Below are 19,712 nucleotides of genomic sequence, written 5' to 3' on the forward strand. Positions count from 1 at the left end.
ACCGCGCGGCAGGTGAGGCCCAGCCCCGTGCGCACCCAGAGGCACCCGCACGCCAGTCCTAGCAGAGGGGCGGGGCTGCAGGAGCCCTGGCTTCCGCTCCTACGCCTGTCTGGCTGACACTGCCCACAGAACCCCTCATTTTCCCACTGCATCTGAGGCCCTGGGCACAGGCGAGAGGTCCCACAGTCAAACCCAGGAAGAGCAGGGCCCAGCTGTGGGGAGGAGAGTAGATTCAGAGGGGACAACAGCTGCCCAGTTCTGACACTTGTGGGATGCAGGCTGACCGCCCACCTTGCCCGTTGCTGGAGGTCCCCAGCCCCACATCCCTGGGCACACAGGAAGACCCGGGCCTGGCCCCAGAACAGGAAGAGGCCATGATAGGGCACAGTTATCAGCGCCAAAGAAGGCTTCAGCCCGTGACCGGCACCCACGCCTGCCTACCAGGAAGCTCACTTCTACCCCATCCCCAATGCTGCCCCAGGCTCCCTGGATCTGGTACCCAGACCTTAGGACAGCAGGGTCAAGGCACAGGGCTGGGGCCAACCTGACCCTCAGCTGGTTTGCACCCTTTGGGGACAGTGTAGCCCCTGCCGCCCCTCTTGGAAGCAGCAGGGTTGAGCAGAAGGGCCCAGGCATGGCTTTGCCCCTCTCCTCTGCTGCTCTCGGGACGGACCCTAGCCAGGCTCCCCACCTTCTCTCTGACCAGTCGAGGCTGCCTGTGATGTGGGGTCTCTCCCGTGTGGGGAGCTGGGAGCTGGTGAGGTGGAGACAGGCCTGTTTCAAGTCCTCGTGGTGTCCCAGGGCCTGGCACAGGGCTGGCCCCAGGAAACGTCACGTGACCAGACAAGCCCGGCTCCCCGGTGCTCCTCGAGTCCCGCCTGCACCCCGCGCTCACCCTCATAGGACAGCACGTGGCCCTTCTTGCCCTCGTAGATGACGTGGCCCTTGGGCAGGCCGTCCTCACGGGCCCGGTCCAGGCGGCCAGGGCTGTCCTCCCCCACAATCCTGGTGATGGTGCCCTTGTACAGCACGTCAGCTGGGGTGCCCTGCAGGGAGGACGCTGTGACGCACGGCAAGCAGGCCAGTGCAGCGCACTCCACCCCATACCGCTCTCCCGTCCCCTTTGGGCATGGGGAGGCCTAGGGGCTTCAAACAGGGGCTCCTGGTTCTTGGGGGCCAGAGTGGGGACCCCATCCCCCTGTGGGGCTTTTGGCTGTCAACAGCTCCTGCTAGGTGCCGGGACCACACAGCACACACCTGGTTTCCCCAGACCAGGACCAGCGCCCAGGTTGGGCCAACCCTAAGGCTCAGCCCTGACCATCCTGGCCTGGCACTGGGGCACCCCTGGCCCTCACCCCAGATACTCCAAGCTGCACCACTAGATGCAGCCAAGGCTCCGCACAGCGAGCAGCACACAGTGGAGGGCATAGACGTATGAACGCCAGCCACAGGGGCCTCCTGCCTGGTGACTATAGGGTGGTCCCAGAAAGGCCCTAGAATCTGCCCAAAGGGCAGTTTTCCCCAAGTCCTGGGGTGCCTGCGTCAGGTCACCTCCCCGCCCTGTACCTCCTGGGGCTCCACATGGCCCTGTGATACCGTGCTTAGGGCAGAGCACATGGATATCACACTTGGGGACACTTCAGGGAGCCCCGTCACCGGGAGGGTGCAGGCTGGGAGGGGTGTCCAGTTAGGAAGGGCAGAGGAGAGAGCACCTGTCGCCATCCGAGTCTCACACTCATGTGGCCTCAGGTTCCACTGGTAACGAGCAGGTGTGTGCACGCCCAACATAAGCCTGCCACTGCCACACACCCAGGACTCACCCCCTCCGTCTCTGCTCACTCTACTTCCTGAGCCTCCTGCACCCCGCACCCTCCCTGCTGGCCTAAGGGACTCCAGCACATCGGCAGCCACAGCAGCCCCTCTGCCATCACCCTGCTCTGCTGCACGGTCTGACCCTGCACCCGCCACCCCCGGTACCTACATGAGTGATGGAGCCTCGGTAGGTGCCAGGGCTCTCAGGGGGCACTCGCGTGCTGGGGATGCCCCGGGTGATGCTGCCACTGGGCACGGAGCCCAGAGCCGTCCCTGGAAGACGGGAGATGTGGTTGTGGGGTCTGCGCCCTTCCAGGGCCCTCAGGCCCAAGAGCCACCCGAGATCCCGCTCTGGTCTCACAGGCAGTGGCTAGGAAGGGCAGGGGGGACCACCTGCCCGCGGATGCCTAGATCCCCGGGGAGGCTTCAGGGCAGCGTGGGGCCTCACCTCGTAGCACAGACGTCTCTTGGGCCATAGGCACACCCAGGCTTTCGGGGGGCCCGGCCTGGGCCCGGGGGGACAGCTGCTCCTGCTTCACTCCACTGAAGGGCGCTGGGGGCAGCAGCGAGAGGAGTGAGCCCACACCCCGGCAGGGAGCCTGCCCACCCACCCTAACTGCTGGGGACCCCCAGCTGTACCCGAGTCCACCCCCAACCCCACATGGGCAGCCGGAGCCACAAAGGACCCCGGGTCTGGACTCAGGTCCTCACCCAGCTTCTTGGGGTCCATGCTGAGGGGCAGCCCCATGGTGACGGGGCCCACCGGGGCCTTGGCGTGTTCAGAGTAGGGGACGTGAAGCTGCACCGACATCCCCTGTGGGCAGAGGTGGCTCACAGTCGTGGCCAGCAGGGCCCTACAGGCCTTGCACAGGGCACACCGGCCCAGCCTATGCCACCACCTTGTTCCATGGAGCCCAGGCCGGCGAAGCCACTCTCCTGAGCTGTCCGGCCTGGTCCCACCTCCCCTGGTGACCACGTGCAGCTCAGCAGGTGCAGAGCCCGCAGCCTTCTGGGAGCGGTGGCGCCCACGCCCCTCACCCACTCACCTGGGAGGTGGCCCCCATCTGCCGCTCAAGGACTCCAGGGTGCTTGGTGGAAGAGATGAGGGGTGGCGGGTTGGAGATGGTGGGTGGGCGTGGGGGGCCGGGCCGGGCGCCGTCATGCATGCCCAGGGGCAGCGGGTGGCCTGCAGGACACAGGGCTGTCTGAGGGAACCACACGTCATCGCCCACGGCCACCAGAGGGTACTCTGCATGCATTTTTGCACCCAGCCCTGGTGTCCAAGTCCCCATTCCGACTCCACCTCCTCCTCCCACTCTGCTGCTCAGGCCCTGTGCAGTCCCCCAAACTTGCATCCTTGTTCCCACTTCACCCTCTGGTTGCCGATCTCTTCAGAAGTCTGCAACTCATACCCTTCTTCTGCCGTGAACTATCAATGACTCCCTACTGCCTTTAGGATAGACTGGCCCCAACATGGCTCCACCAAGCCACTGCCATGGCAGTCTGGTTGGGTCCTCAAGCTTTACCCACTCCTTCCTGCCTCTGGGCCTTTGCACGTGCCGTTCCCCTGTTGGGTGTGCCTTTCCTGTCCTCCTCTGGCCTCTCCTCAATCTGGGTCAGCCCTGGCTGAGCCCAGCAGGCCTGGAGAGCCCAGGATGCCCTCAGACCCAGCCTCATGGCACAGGCATCAGGCACCATTGTGCCCTGACTCAGAACTGTATGGGGAGGATCCTAGAGCCGATGGGCCAAATGATCCACTGGGGTGGGGGGATCTGAGGTTTTCAGAAATCTGCAGAGCTAATGGATGTGATGGCAGCGGGGAGCCACAGGAGCACCTGAGCCCAGGGGGAGGCCAGGTGGGCATCTGTCTCGCGAGTGCGGTGGGCAAGGGGACAGCAGGGTTCAGAGGTGTTGTGGGCCTGCGGGTGGTCGTGGAGGAGCCCAGTAGGGCCGAACACTCACCAGAGGACGCGTAGGAGAAGGCAGAGGGGTCCGTGGCATGAGGAGAGGCCTTGATCACCTCGCGCGGGGGCACAGGGAAGGGCAGGCCCACCGGCCAGCAAGGCGGCTCTGCAGGCAGCTTCTGGCCCTCGGCCGTAAAGGCTGGGAAGAACGTGGGCTTCTCTGCTGGGCACATGAAGTGGGTGGGAGGTCAGGTGATGCCTGGCTGCCCCTGGGGACCCCAAAATCCCCAAACCAGGATGGGGTCCAGGCTGCAACCCAGAGGCCTTTGATGGCCTGGACACTGCCCATGTCCCTGAGATGCTGTGAGTAACACAGGGACTGACATGAGTCTCGGGCCAGGCTGGGGCTCTCAGTCACCCTGAGCTCAAGGACCAGAGGTGTAGACTCGATACTGTCAGCGTGCAGGCGTATCGGAGCCGGAGCCCCATCGGCTCTCTGGTGCCACCAAAGCATGGGCTTGCCCACGCCCCACCGCCTCCGGGAAAGGACCACCGTGCCCGTCTGACACACAGAAGCTGAGCAGGTCCAGCCAGCAGCCCAGGTCAGACTGCACTGCCATGGGAAGGGCAAGGGAATGACAGCCCTGGCCCTCGGGCCTGGGGTGTCCCATGCCATTTGCGGCTAACCACCCCCACTGGACTGCCCAGGAGGGCCAACACTGGGGAGGAGCCGGTTGTGAGGCAGGCACAGACACCAAAGGCCCCTGTGGGATAGGCAGGAGAGCACGTAGATCCAGTGGCAAGGCCTGCATGGCACAGCCTTAAGCAGGAGCCTGAGCTGCCCCTGAGCTTGTGCCAGGGGTGGCAGGTGTGGGGATCCTCGCCAGCCCCCAAGGGAAGTGGCATACTGCAAAGTCTGGCTGCTCTGGTGCCCGCCCTGTGTGCCCAGGCATGGTCTCGGTGCAGGGCCAGGCCCGGCAGGCAGCTGGGAAAACGACGGACAGCTTGTTTCTTCGGCAGGGCCAGAGGAGCCCGAGAGACTAGCATGGCAGGGCTGGGGCACATGGGAGCAAGGTGGGCTCTCGCTGAAAGCGGAGAGGCAGCACTGGACATCAGATTCACGCCCCCTGGGGGCCGGCACAAAGCAGGCCATGTGACTAAGGCTCTGGTGCCTAAAGCCAGGTGCACAGGTCCCGAGGCAGCGAGTCCAGGAAATGGTGTGGACCCAGCCCCACCAAGATGCTGGCCCCGCACCAGCATAGAAACCGTGGGCTGGCAGCTCATGCTCCCTGAGGGCGGCTGGCCCTGCAGACGCTGGCTGGCCCTGGCTGGGTGTGGACACGACACCCCACCTCCCACTGTTCTGCAGTACCCTCTGAGCCCTTATCCCCCCTCGCCAGATGGCAGCCCAGAGGCCGCCCCTCAGGAATGAACTCTGAATCCATCCCCTCCTCCCACCTCCATGGCCACCTGTGAAGTCCTGGTTGCCTCTGCCGCTGCCCGGGAAATAGTGCCGGGCCTTCTGTTCCCATACTCCAGCCCCCGCGGTCCTCTCACTTTGACAGGAACCAGAGAGGTTTCTGAGACACAGATCGATTGCGCGCGCGCGCGCGCACACACACACACACACACACACACACACACACACACACACACACACACACACACACACACACACACACACACACAAAAGCCTCCCAGCAGCGTCCTCTTCTCCTGACCCAAAACCCTCTCTCCTACAGCCTGTGAGGCCCTGCACCATCAGGTCACATTTCCTTCTTTGACCTCTGCCATCCTCTCTCAGCCACCACACTGCCTGGCTCCTCCCCATAACCCAAGCAATCTCTACCCCAGGGCCTCTGCACATGCTGTGCCTGCTACATGGAGCACTAGCTACATTCTTCCCATGCTTCCTGCCCTGCCCAAACCCCCTGTGCCTGCCACTGCCCAGGGGCTGAATCCCCACTGCCCAGGTAGGGCTGGGCAGGGTGTCCTGGTCCAGTGGCCGCGGGCTACCCTGGGTGTCAGACAAGTGCCTGCGTGGAAGGCCTCAGGCCAGCAGCCGGCAAGGAGCCAGTTTGGGGACAGCTCTGCTCTGTCCTGGAACAAGCATTCGACTGCTGCAGCCCAGGAGATCCTGCTTCCTTGGATGCTTGCAGCAGCTGGCAGGAGCCTGGGGAGCTCCGGTGGGGACACCGTGTGCCAACAGCACCGGCCATGTGCCAGGCTGAGCCGGGCAGGTGGCTACTGGGGACACAGGCTTGATGACTTGGGACCAGACAGGGGCCAGGACCCGGGCAGAACTTCACCAGAGGCCACAGGACACCAGACGCCAGCCCAGGGCGCACCGCGTCTCTGCCTGCCCCACCCGGCTCAGACTGACGACGGCCGATGCCCCTAACCCACTCACGTACCTTCCTTCTCGCCGGGGGGTGCGGGGCTCCTGCTTTTGCCCCGTGGGCTGCTGCCAAGCTGCTGGGAGGCGTCGCCCTCGGACTGCAGGTGCTGCGGGGGTGGCGGGGCAGCGGGAGCCAGCTGAGGGGCTGCCGCATCCTCCCGGGGGGGTTCGTGGGCCTTGGCAACCTGTTGGAGGGAGCCGGCGTAGATGGCACCCAGGGCCACAGACGTCAGCTCGTGGCCCGGGTTCACCAGTGGGGCCAGGGGTCTTGGCACAGGGAAGTCGCCCATCTCAGAAACGGGCCCATCCTAGCTGCCCTGCTCCGGCCTTGCACCCCAAATTCCTTGGAGGACTCAGAACTGCTGGGCTCCTGGAAGGCGCCCCTTGAGGGTCCCCCATAGGGCCCAGGATCAGAACTGGGAGATCCCACACGTATCTGGCCTAAGGGACTACTGGGGGTGTAGAGATGAGAAGACCCCACACCCCTCTCCCTTCGCTTCCTTCCCTGCCCCACCCCGCCTGTCTCCATGGAGACTTGTGCAGGAAGCAAATGCAGGAGCACAGAGCAGCCATAGGTACAGACCCCAGTCCACCCCTACACCCCAACACTCACGATGGGCGGGATGGCAGCTGCACGCTGCTTCAGCTGCTTCAGGTCCAATGGTTTCTGGGGTGAAGCACTGGCCCTGGGGTCACCAGCTGGGGTGAGGAGGCTCGGCCTAGGGGACAGCAGCCTGTGGCAGGGAGAGGCACGTCAGGCCAGGCCCCGCCTTTGGCAGATTCAGGTCATGAGCAGGACGCCCTGGGGCGGGGCCCAGCCCGTCACCCTGGCCCTGGATTGGCGCTGGCCAGAGAAGCCCTGACAGCAGGGGTGAGCGTCCAGGGGCCCCCCAGCCAACGCTGAGGAACGGACTGGGAAGAGCAGAGTCCTTTTCCAGGCCACGCAGGCCCCGCCAGGGCCAAGATGGTCTCCAACCCAGCCAGAGGCCCGGAAGCCAGGCATGGCCGGAGGCCCAGGCCAGGATCCAAAGTCCCCAGATGGCTGCGGGCGAGGAAAATCCCGGAGAAGCCAGAGTCGGCGCCGACGCCACAGGCCTCCAGGAGCAGACCGACTGCTGAAGACTCAACCAGACGGTGGTGGAGGGGAGATTCTGGGGAGACTCGTTACCCCAACATCCAGCTCGGGGCCAGGGCAGGGCTGTGGGCACGCAGCCAACTCAACTCTGCCAGGGGGAAGAGGCGGTAGGGAGCCGCACCCTGGGCCGGACTCTCTTGTCCTTGTGCCCCATGTGAGACAGAAGCAGAGGGCCACAGATTTCCTATGGCCTGGCGGGTGCGACGGGCACGCCAGCCACCAATCACAGAGACAGCACCGCTCCCTGCCACCAAGAGCCCCCACCCCGGGCTGCAGGGGCTGCCACCTTCAGGAAACAGATTTCCAGGAAGTCTCCAAGCAGGCACAGCACCTCTACCAGGGGACCCCGGACCTGGCCTCTGCCCCAGGCCCTGAGAGTCGGCTCAGAGACAAATGCCGGCCAGGAGAGCAGCCTGGAACCCGACCAGCGGGCACAGCCAAGGGAGGCATTGACCACACACACGGCAGCCACAGACACTGCCTCTGGGGCAGCCATGGCTACCTCCCGGAGGATGCGCAGGGCTGACGCAGGGTCTGCAGAGCCCTGCAGGCGCCCATCCTCCTCCCTGCCGTGGCAGGACCGCAGCATGTGACCGGCCACTACTGCGGGTCCCAGCCCCTCACCCACACCTGCCACATCCCAGCCAAGCGGGAGCCACAGGCTGCCCTCGGCCTGCAGGTGGGGTCGGATGAAGGAAGGTCACCCTGCCCCGCCAGCCTGCGCCACTGCTTCGCTCCTCCTTTCCACTGCTGTCCAGACTCGGCTCTGCCAGGAGCACCCCGGGCCCGCCCGGCCTCACGCTGTGCCTCTGGCTCTCTAGCCCCCAGCTCCACTTGCCTCCCTGGGGCCAAATGCCCCAAGCCAGGGCCACTGGAGACGCCACCTGTCCTGGACCACGCGGCATACTCCGCAGGCACTGCAGCCCTGGCTCCTGCAGCCTGGCCGGAAGACAGCCCCCAGCTCCTCAAACCTGACCCGCAGGCGCCCTCCAGCCTGGGGTGGTTCCGAGGGTGGGCGCATGCCAGGCCAGCCCCGCAAACTGCCACTGACCCAACTTTGCAGCCCGATGGGATCTGAGCAAGAGAGCCACAGGCCAAGCTCTCTGATGAGTATGGACACAAAAATCTCCCATAAGGTACAGTAAACAGCGCCGCAAATCATCAACAAGATCATAAGTCAGGACCAAGCGGCTCCGTCCCAGGGATGCAGGTGGCTCAGCACACGCAAATCAATACACATGTGACAAGACTCACACAACCATCTCATAGACACGGAAAGAACCTCTGACAAAACCAGCATGCGCTGTGATTAAAACAAAACACTGAAGAAAATAGGTACACAAGGACCTTATCTCAATCTGGTAAAAGCCATTTATGACCAATCTACTGACATCATATTAAACAAGGAAAACTGTAACCCTTCCCCTTCAACTCAGAGGCAAGTCAAAAGATGCCCACTATCTCCACTCCTGTTCACCACCACATGAGATATCAGTCAGAGCAACTAGGCAAAGAAGAAATACAAGGCGTGAGCACAGGAAAGGAAGGAAGTGGGGTCACCGTTACTTGCAGGTGACGTGATCCTTTACACAGAAGACCCAAAAAGTGCACCAAAGACTCACAGAATTAATACCAACTGAGCAATGAGTGAGCAACAGACTAAGATACAAAACTCCACACACAACAGTCACAGCATTCTTGTACACCGATGAACCTACAGAGGAAGAGGAAATTGGGCAAATGCCACTCACAGCAGCACCAAGAAAAATGAGATACTCCACTAACCTGAGGAAGTAAAAGACCTCAACAATGAAAACCACAGTACTAGGAAAAAGAGCAAAGGAGGAGGCATCACAATCCTGGAGTCATATTATAAAGCTACAGTGATTAAAACAGCATGGCACTGGCACAAAAACAGACCTGGGGATCAGTGGAACAGAACGGAAGATGCAGAAACAACCCCAAGCACATTCAACTCTCTGATCTTTGACAAAGGGGCCAAAAAACACACAGCGGAGGGCAGACAGCCCCTTTAATAAATGGTGCTGGGGAAACTGGCTGTCCATGTGCCGAAGAGGGGGGTGAGTCCAGACCCATGTCTCTCACCACGCACTAAAGTAAAATCAAAACAGACCAAAGATCTCAACGTTAAAACAGAAACATTCAACCCGCAGAAGTCAAACACACGACAGGTGAAACACCCAATGCCACGGGTGGAGGACAGGACTTTCTGAAAAGAGCCCAGTTGCTCAGGAAATAGCACCAAGAATCAACAAATGAGATCACAGCAAATTAAAAAGCTTCTGCACAGAAAATGAACAGCCAACAGAATGAAGAGACAATCCATAGAACAGGGCAAAAAACTGCCAGCTACTCCTCACATCAAGAATATAAAAGGAACTGAAAAAAATCAGGCCCCTCCAAAATAAAGACCTAATCAAAAAATGGGCAAGAGAAACGAACAGATGCTTTACAGACATAGTATAAATGGCCAATAAACACATGAAAAAATGCTGCACATCACCGGCCCTTAGAGAAATGCACAATAAACACTGCGATTCCACCTCACTGTAGAAAGAATGGCCATCACCAAATAACGACAAATCTAATAACAAATGCTGGTGAGGCTGTGGGGCAAACGGATTCCTCCTGCACTGTTCGTGGGAAGGTGAGGTAGGACAACCATGAGGAAAACAGGGCGGGGAGTCCTCTAAAAACTAAAACTAGATCCCCTCTGACCCAGCTATTCCCCTCCCCGTATCTTCCTGGAAGAGTCCAAGATGTTGTATTACAGGGCCACACGCACACCTACGTTTATGAAAACAACTCTCATAGCTAAATCTTGGAAGCAGTCTTTATAGCCATAAATCAGCAGATGAACAGATAAAACAATCAGGTATTTACACACCACAGAGAACTACTGTGCCATAAGGGAGGGTAGACTCGAGTCATCTGCAGGGGAATGGGTGCACCTTGGGAGCACAATGTTAAGTGAAATAAATCAGAGACGTGAGCTGAAATGTCACACGGTTTCTCTTATATGAGAAACCCAAAGTATAAACAAAGAGCAAAATAAAAGGCAGGTGACAGGGAGTAAGGAGACAGAGCTTCACCAAGCGGGCAGGGGACGGAGAGGTGGAGTGGGGAGAGGGGAAGTGGACAGAAGCAAGGCTGCTATGCACATGGGCCAACTCCCCGCAACGGGATCACCCGACTGTGCAAACGCGGACTTTTAAAAATAAATAAAATAATGGGAAAAAGGTTTTAAAGAGAGTCGGAGGCCTGGGGCTCCCCCCGCTGTGCCCGCAGAAGGAAACAAGGAAGGCGGCACTGAGGCGGCCGGGCAACCCAGGGACCACGGCAGGCCACGTCCCGCACTGCTCACAGCCCAGGAGCAGCGGGGAGAGGTGCAGCCAGCACCCCAGGGGCAGTAAAGACGGGAACACGCCCTACTTCCTACACAGAGGCGCAGAGGCCTGAGAGACAAACTCCAAGCTGAGATTCAAACTTGTGTCTGCCTGTAAATGCACCTCTACAGAGATTGCAAGTCTATTTTTATAGCACATTCTGCCCCACGCCGACTGGGGCCTGAGTGCTCTCTCTTGCCTCAGTTTCACCGGGGCTTCTTCCCCAAGCAGAGACTGCCTGTAACACACCAGCACCAGCCACTCAGAGCCGGGGTCCCTCTATCTGTCTGAGACAAGGTCTTATTCTACCCCAGCCCAACTTCAAACTTGCTGTAGGGTTCGGGATGACTTGGATATAGAAATCCTCCTGCCTCAGACTCCTGAGGGCTGGCATGGCAGTCGTGTACCACTGTGCCTGACTAGACCTCTTTCTCGTGAGCGCCTCCACAGTGGGGCAGGAACGCGAGGGTATAGGAGGGGTATAGAGGGCCTCCAGTCTCTCCAGGGTGAGTGGGGAAAGCATCTACCACAGGATTCTGGTTGCAAAGCCCAGGCCTGCGGGGCTGAAGTCCCAGGTGGCACAGCTGCCGATGGAGGCCAAGAGGGCAGGAGGCTGGCACTCAGAGCCTCACCTCTTCAGGTGGGGACTGGCTTCCTCGGAGCCCCTGGCTGGCCCACCTGCTCGCTCCTGCCCTCGCCTTTGTTCTCCGGAAGACAGAGCTTTTATCTCCTCTCTGGAGGATGGAGGGGAGGGGCTGGCGGGGCCTGGCACGGTGCCCTGGCAGAGCAGAGTGGCTGGGCCGCCACCCACCCGTGCTGCAGATTCACCTCCCTGCTAAGTGTGCCTCACTTTCCTCCTTGAGAAAGGAAGGAGGCTGCCACCGTGGGGAGGGCACCCTGGCCAGCAGATCCCCTCGGGCCCCCATGCACCTGGCCGGGGCTGGCATCCACAGCTGTAACTCAGCTCTGCAGGCACCAAACCTGCAGGGGACCTCTCCCAGCTTGCTGATCGGAAACTGAGGCGGGAAGGGACTTTCTCAAGGCCACCTGCTGGGAGGCACTGACGCGCCCTACTCTGGGAGATGGTACGGGCCAGGCAGGCGGCCAGGGACCTGAATCAAGGCCTCTACCTCTGGGGGGGGGCGAGGGTGGTCCTCTCTCCACAGTGGTGGGTGGCGACAAGCTCACAGAGTTCACTGGGCTGGGGCAGTGGGCGGGTGGCCAGGCCCTGGGGCTGTGGGGCCCACCCGTCCCAGGGGCTCTCTGATGCCCTGAGTCCAGACACCGCCTGGCCATGGGCAGTCCTGGTCGGTGCAGAGGGGCAGGCTGTCTGCCAGGAAGAGGTCAGCCCGAGTCCAGCCCTGCTGCCCGAGAGGATGAAGCGGCCCAAGGCGGGGACTGGCCCAGTCAGGCGGGGCGTGGCCGCCAGGTGTCTTGACTCCCAGCCCAGGGCTGTCCCCTGGGGGCAGAGCTGGACATCAGGACAGGGTGGACGCATGCCAGACCCAGCTGGGAGGAAGGACACATCCCTGGCTGGGGTGCAGGGGAGAGGGTAGAGGCTGTGAGCACCAGGCCTGGCCAGAGGGGCCCCAGATTCCAGGCAGCACCCGCTCTCTCCAGCCCCGCAGGCTGCGAGTGTCCCAAGCATGACCTCACCCATCGGCACAGCACCTGTGAGCTCCGAATGCTTCCCACTGGGCACCAACGTGGGCCCAAGGTCCCCGGCCAGGAGAGGTGGGGTAGTTCCCCTGCCACATGCCCCAACCTCTGCATCCCGAGGGCCACAGGCCAGGGGTCCCACAGGTGGCCGTCCCCAGGGACGTGGGGCAGGGCCATGTGGGTCACTTCTCGAGAGGAACGCGGGCCCCAGGGCGCTCTGGACCTTGTGCACCTAGGACCTCCCCCTTCAGCGTGGCCCCAGGCGGACACAAGGGCTTCGCCCAGAGAGAAAACAGAGCACACTGTTTACAGTCAAAAGAAGGGGACAGCCTGCTTCTGGAAAAGAGCCCACCTCATCCAGATGGGAGCGGGTGGCCTCAGCTCTCCCTGGAGCACCTCATGGCCGCTGAGTCAGGCGCCCCGGGTCTGCACCAGGCCTTGGGCTTTTGGAGCATCCGAGAGGAAAACAGTTAAAATCTGGAGGCCCCCACATTGAGCATAGACGGGAGCAAAGGGACAAACCCCAAACAGGCTGGCACGGGGTCCTTCCAGGTCACCCCCGGCCTCTCAGATCAGCAGCTTCCACTGTGCCCAGTGCCACCAATGGTTGGGCATCTCCATCGCCATCCTGGGCACAACTGTGGTCACCTCCTGCCTGCACCTCTGCCCCAGCCAGCATCTCAGGGGCCCCAAGGGTTCCTGCTGCCCTGGGTAGGACCTGCAGCTCCGAGAGCCAGGCACGGCCGGCTGGATGTCTGCACCCGCCACAACTGCAGTAGCGTAGAGCAGCACGGGGCCTTTTCACCCAGGCCAGGGGGCACAGGGCCCATGACGGTGATCGTACAGGAAGGAAGTCCAGGCAGGCACGGGGAGAGGACGCCACTGCCACGGGGGGCTGGTTCCTTCCGGGCTTCCGTGGGCCTGGGTGTCCGGGTCCAGATCCCAGGCTATTCGGCGGCACCAGGCTGCGAACCGGGCTGCTGCCAGACCGCACTCACCTGCTTTTGTCACCTCCCTCTGGCTCGTCGACCTCATCGGCGCTGCAAGTGGCGCTGGAGTCGCTGTCCTGGGGGGTGCCCGAGCCCTTGGGGGCAGGGGCTTTGCCCACGGTGCTCTCCTTCTTCTCGGCCTTGAGCAGGCCCTCGGGCGTCCCCTCAGCGTTGTCCACTGTGTCCGCATCCTGGGTGCCCTCGCTCTTGGCCAGCTCCTCGGGGGTGGCCCCAGACTCCTCCATCTTCACAGGGTCCTCGGCCAGCTCCCCAGCCGTGGGCTTCTGCTCCTCCCCATCCTCAGCTAGGGGCATCGTGACTGCCACGGCCTCCTCCTCCTCCTTGGGGACCAGAGGGGAAGCAGATGCAGCAGGCGACGAGGGGGCCGCTGGGGATGTGGGGGCGCCGCTGGCCTCAGGGCCCAGGGCAGACTCCGCAGGGGCAGGGGGATCCTCTGGCGGTGGTGTGCGCGGTGGGGCGGGAGGTCCGTCGGGGCCCGGGGCAGGCAGGGTCTTGGGTCCACTGGGCCCCGGCTCCTTGGCAGCATCAGCGGCCCGTGGGGAGGGGACACTCTCTGTGTCCGAGCTGTGGTTGACAGTGGCTGTGCAGGATGAGAGACAGAGGTGAGAAATGCAAACACTCCCAAAGGAGCCCGACATCCTCACGCCTGACGCCTGTCCTGATGGCCCCAGGGTGACTTCCGGGACAGCAGCTGGCAGGTGCCCATGGCCACACCCTCTTCCAGGGGTCCCCACTCCCTGGGCCTCGCCCTAGGACTGGCTGGAAGGGCCACGCACAGAGGGACACAAAGGCCATTCTTGGCCTCAGTTTCCCCATCTACAGAGCAGAGAGAACCCTGGTCCTGCCTTGCAGGGTGGAGGCAGGGAGCCGACAGCACGGGGCCCTTGTGCCACCATCGACACCACAAGGACCCCGCCCGCCGCACCCCTGCTGGGCTTCAGGGATTCAAGTCCCGGCCAGGGCAAGGATACCCGGCTCCACCCCTAAAGCCCACTGTGGCCTCGTCTCGGGGTTTAGTGTGCTCCAGTCTGAGATGACCAGGGTCACCAGGCACGGGCAGTGCAGCGAGACACAGGACAAACCCCAGATGGTGCAGGCAGTAGGTGCAGAGGCAGCTCCCACAGGCAGGGCTGCTCCCTGGAGGGGCTGCCGCTGAAGACCCCGCCCTCAGGCCAGCCTTCCCGCCCCAGCCAGATCCCTACCTGGGCCACTGCATTCCCCTCTGGGGACCTCGTTCCCGGGGGCCGGCAAGGCTGGAAGGAAGTTACAGCAGAGTCAGAGGCCACGGGGCAGCAAGCAACACGGAGCGGGACCCGGAGGAGGGCCGAGCAGGCAGGCGCCAGGAGGACAGTCCTCAACCCGCTTGCAGACGAGCAAACAGGTGTGGGGGCTCAGGGGCGCCCAAGACCTCCCAGCAAGGGCACAGAAACGTCGACCCTGGGAGTCCTTGTCCCTGGTGCTGGCCACCCCACTCCGCAGGTGATAGCCATGCTGCTGCTGGGTGGGGTCCAGGCCCCGTGGGTGGTGGTCGCTCTCAGGAGGCCCTCGGGGCACCCAGTGGGCGGTTCCAACTCTGGGACACGGCCCCACCCCTGAACAGAGAGTAGGGGAGGGCAGAGGGTGAGGACCACTTGTGCCAGGTGTGCCCAGGCCCTGGCAAAGGGCTGCGCACAGCAGGCACCGGAAACCCTGCAAGGACAAAAGGAAGGCAGAGGTCTCACGGGCTGCGTCTGCCCTGATGTGTGGCAGCCACAGGCTCTGGCCCGTTGGCCTCGTCCCAAGGAGGGACCCCACGTGACGGCCAGCGGGCTGGGCCTCTCCATCCCCGGCTGTGCCCACACTGTGACCCCACTGCCACGGCCATTCTCCTGTCCCAGCCTCCATTTCTTCATCCTGATGGGCACAGCAGGCTCAGCTGTGAGGCCAGCCCGGCCGCCACCTCCTCCCCAGTGCGACCCCAGGTAGCCGGGAGCTCACTACTGCCCGCTCCTGCCTCCACCCTGTGCCTGACACAAACCCGGGTCACACGCAGGGGACACACTCGCCCTGGCTCCTCATTCCTGCCAGATACAAGGCCTGTGGGGATCCCTTCGCCTGGCCCAGTCGCGGCAGGAGACCCACAGCAGGGTCATCGGCTGCAGACACGGCCGTGACTCGGGCCATGGCAGCTGGGGACCGACCATCCACCTGCCCTGGAAATAGGGACTGGGCTGCACATGGCCAGGCCCTCCGTGTCCCTTCACCACACGCAGAGCCCAGAGGCAGGGACAACCTCGGCTTCCTGGGGACAGGGTGGAATAAGGTGACTGGAGTGGTCACTTAGAAGGCTGAGACAGGGGGATCCTAAGTTCAAGCCAGCCTGGGTAATTTAGTAAAAACCTGTCTCAAAATAAAAAAAGAGCTGGAAATGTTGCTCAAGAGTGAAGGCCTGGGTTCTAACCTCAGCGCCACAAGAGACCAGGTATCAACAAGGCTGTCCAAGGTGCTATGGTCACTGGTGTGGGGGCTCAGGACAGTGTAGGCCCAACTTCCCCTGGAGAGGCTGACCTCAACTCCCGTTGTGGCTGCCACTGCCCTCCTCATTCACACAGGTGAGGCTCTCTCGGCGAGGGGAGGCCCAGGTGTGTTGGGGAACAGAGCTAAGAGGTCACCTCCCATCCTCTCGCAGCCCAGCGGCTGCTCCGGCACCTGCCCTCACCTTCCACCTCCTCAGCCATCTCCTCCTCGTTCCCGCTGGCACCCGACGCCTCCATCTCCTCGTCTTCCACCACGGGTGGGAAGGCGGCCTCCTCACTGGCTGTAGCTGGCGCTTTCTTCTTCTTCCTCCGTGCGTTCCTCTCCTTCTCCTGGGCACAGGATAGCAGGGGTGAGTGCAGGGTCTGGCTGCCTGCCCGGGGACACCCCACACCTCAGCCAGGCCTCAGTGGCCAAGCACACAGATAGCTGTTTTTACCCAGGACTTCATTCTCTGCCATGTCCTGGACATGCTCTGGGCCCAGCCTGGCTGCCTCAACATCCTGGAGGCCGAGAGTGCCCCTGCCCCAACGCTCCATCAGCCCGTACCCCTCACCGAGCTATCCAAGGCCTGACAGTCCTCAGAGAGGTCGCCAGGGGGACAGGACTGTCAGAGGGCTGGTGGCGTGGAACTGTGCGTGCGAAGGCCCTGCGGTGTCAGCAACAGAGACCCACAGAGCAAAGCCTTCCATTCAGACTGCGCTCTCTCCCCCAGCCCCACCCCAGCCGAGGCGCACAGGTTTGCTGAGCACCTCCCAGGCTCTGAAGCAGCAGGTGAGGCAGTGCGCCGGGGTCAGCGGGGGACCAGGGTTCGCTTCGGCGAGCTAAGCCCCGGCATAGTGCCCACCCCAGCCTGGTCCAGAAAGGAGAAGGGGGCCCCGAGATGCCTGGGTGCCGACAGCCCTGCTAAACCCAATCATGGAATAATCCCAATTGTCAGGTGGGATATCTGACTGAACCCCGAGATGCCTAAGGGCACCCCAGTCCTAGGTCCCTGCAGGTGGGGACCCTGCCTGTCCAGGCACAGAAGACTGCAGCTGTCAGTTCCAAAGGGCGCACTGTGGGCTCCCACCTTCCTGATCTACTTTAAAAGCAGACAAGGCCTTGGAGAGCTCAGTGGGCGATCCTGCACAAGCACCCACTGTGCCATTCATTTCCAGGTATTCAATTGGGACACCTCACTCTGCAAATGAGGGGTCACCCAAGAACCTGGAAAGAGCCCCCAAGCCCCCATCCACACGGCCAGCATGCTGGCGATCTGGGTCCCACCTCCTCCCCAAGACACCCTCTGCCCCACTGCCCTGTCTGCTTGGTGTGGCCACCACAGGGCCTTTGCACAGCTGCTCCCCTGCCCCCTCATCCATCCTTGGCATCTTCCCTGAGCTCCATCTGAACCAGCAAAGCTCCTCCCTCTGGATCATTTCCCACACATCTGATCTGGGCAGCCTCACCTCCCACACTGGGACGGGGGTCAGCGCCTGTCTGTTCTCGGTGGTGTCCCGACCACAGTGGGAGCCCTGCCCAACAGGGGAGGCACTCATAGGCGGCCTCAACCTCCCAGGCAGGGACAATGGCTCAGAGATGCAGAGCCACCTCCTACAGACCCACAGCACAGGTGTGGGGGTCCCCCACGCCTGGGCTGCAGATGTGAGGGGAAAGGTTGGGCACTGGTGCCCAGGGTATGTGAACCGGCTTGTTCTGCCACCCTTAACCGCTTCCTGCTGAGGCCAGGCTGGGGTGAGGCAGGCGGGGACAGCACTGACCCTGTCGTCCCCCTTCCTGCACAGCTGGAGGGTGGCCGCCAGGGCTTCAGGGTGCCAGGACCTGGCCTCCCACCCATGGCCCTGAGTTCGGGGCTTCTCTTCCGCCTGCCTGTAAGCCAGGTCACCCCGCAGCCCAGTGGGATCCGACTTAGCGCCCCAGTCCTGGCCTCTGCTCCCCATTTCTCTCTGGCATTCAGCGGGCAAGACTCCAACTCACAGCCGCAGATGGCACCCTGGTCTCTGTCCCTCCTGGCCACATTGCCCCTGGGCTTCCGGCCACACAGCCACCTGAGAGCTTAGGTGGGGAACAGGGTGCCCTCCTGACCAGCCTGGCGTGTCCACTTGGACTGAAACCCATGTGAGGGCGACTGTCAGCTGAGCCCCAGTGGGTGACCCCTGCACTCTAACGCCTGCCATGGCTCCCAAGATCCAGGTCAGCAATGCTCAGCAGAACCCCCTACGCCTCTGCCCGCTACACACACGGCCCTGCCCTGAAGCACAGCAAGACTGCAGGAGAATTGGGGGTGCACCTCCGCCTGAAGGGATGAGCAAGCGCAGGAAAGAAGGAGCCAGGGCACCAGCCTGCCTGTCTGCGTTGGGCTGCCGCAGGCATTGCTGTGGTTCACGCTGTAGGGCTGGCGATGAGCTGCCTCTTCTGTAGACCTCATGCACAATGGCCCAGCATGGTGGGTGCTAATGCTACCCCCACTTCACAGGTGGAGAAACTGAGGCACGGGGTGGCCAAGTCCATATCCTCACCCATGTGGCTGTTGTTACACACAGCTGTGGTTGGGCCTGCCACACTCCGGGAACAAGGAGGGAGCTCTGAACTATGAAGGAGCCAGGCACGGGGCGGTGGGCAGTGACCCCACGCATGCCCCAGTCCCTTCCTCACGTGGCCTTGCATGGCTAAGTCTACTGCTCTTTTACTCAGGTGGAGAAACCGAGGCAGGCAGATGCCACTGCCAGAGTCACACAGACACGGAACTAGCAGGCTGAGACCCTCCCTCCAGAAAGCTGGTGAGGGGCTGCGGGGAGACGGGCAGGAGGACTTGTGTGCCTGGGGACATGGAGCCTGGTCCCCTCCCCTGCCCGCCCTGTGCACCGAGCCACACCCACACCCGGGAAACCCAGGCCACATGGGATCAAGTGGGGCGGGACCTGTGCAGCCAGACACACGCAGGGCCGGGAGGGGGTCCTTGAGCGCCCGTGGAGCGGTGGCCACACGTGCTGTGACGCGCACACTGCCCTGGCCTTGACAGCTGCGTGGGGCGGGGGCAGCACTGCACTACTTTCGGCCAGGGACGATGTGGGCGCAGGCAGTCTGAAGGGTAGCTAAGGGTTCACTCAGGAGCCTGGCAGAGCCTCAGTTTCTCAGAGGAGACAAGACAGGGAAGGGGAGATGGGGACAGCAGGCAGTAGCAGGGCCTCCCTGCTAGCCCCCGGCCCCAGAGCAGCTGCGGAGGAAGCGGGTGAGGCCCGCTGCCCCCCAGATCCCCAGATCCGTCCCTCCCGCTGCAGCCCCATCCCGTGAGGCGGGCGGGGAGCTTCGTGCTCCTCTGCCCGCGTCTTCATTCCAAGGCGCTGACGCCGGGATTCCTGGCTGAGTCACAGCCGGGCCCACCAGGACCTGAGCTGCCGGTGCTGAGGGCAGGCAGGCGTGGGGGGCCAGGAGGGAGGAGACGGCGGCCAGGGGCAACCGGTGCAGAGCCTGGAGTGGGGAGGCGGCCGGCCCGGACTCACCATCTTCAGCTTGTGCTGCCGCAGGATGTCGTCCAGGTTCTGCCGCTTCTTGTAGTTGAAGTAAAAGTTCTTACACTGCGACACGGTCTTGGAGCCCACCATGCGGGCGATGGCTGACCAGTTCCGGCCGTGCTCCAGGAGGCCTGCAGGCGGCAGTGGAGGCGGCAGTGAGGGCATGGGTGAGGCCAGGCCCCAGAGGGCTACCGAGGAAGCAGTGCTGGGCCCCCAGCCCCAGAACAGACAGGGCGACTGGCAGAGGGACCCGACCAGGCCACGTCTGGCTATGGACACACTGGCCTCCCTCTGCCAGCGTGAGAGCTGCTGACCGGCCCCAATGCAGGTGCAGCTGCGCAGACCCTAGAGATGC

At 62.6% G+C, this 19,712-nt stretch overlaps 1 protein-coding gene across 1 annotated transcript in view; it reads right to left on the reverse strand.

Moving 5' to 3' along the window:
• The window catches only part of Ncor2 (nuclear receptor corepressor 2), an 80,521-nt gene that overhangs the window by 15,135 nt on the left and 45,674 nt on the right, over positions 1–19,712 (reverse strand). The window contains exons 17-28 of the mRNA XM_033762684.1: positions 19,346–19,488; positions 16,024–16,171; positions 14,528–14,578; positions 13,314–13,905; positions 6,728–6,848; positions 6,131–6,299; positions 3,775–3,939; positions 2,859–2,998; positions 2,524–2,626; positions 2,261–2,365; positions 1,982–2,085; positions 896–1,046 (exon numbers count right to left, since the gene is read on the reverse strand). Coding sequence (XP_033618575.1) covers positions 896–1,046; positions 1,982–2,085; positions 2,261–2,365; positions 2,524–2,626; positions 2,859–2,998; positions 3,775–3,939; positions 6,131–6,299; positions 6,728–6,848; positions 13,314–13,905; positions 14,528–14,578; positions 16,024–16,171; positions 19,346–19,488 — 1,992 coding nt within the window. The remainder of the gene's footprint in view (positions 1–895; positions 1,047–1,981; positions 2,086–2,260; positions 2,366–2,523; positions 2,627–2,858; positions 2,999–3,774; positions 3,940–6,130; positions 6,300–6,727; positions 6,849–13,313; positions 13,906–14,527; positions 14,579–16,023; positions 16,172–19,345; positions 19,489–19,712) is intronic.

Source organism: Fukomys damarensis, unplaced genomic scaffold (genome assembly GCF_012274545.1).
Source record: "Fukomys damarensis isolate Sample0158 unplaced genomic scaffold, DMR_v1.0_HiC HiC_scaffold_12, whole genome shotgun sequence".
Lineage (NCBI taxonomy): Eukaryota > Metazoa > Chordata > Mammalia > Rodentia > Bathyergidae > Fukomys > Fukomys damarensis.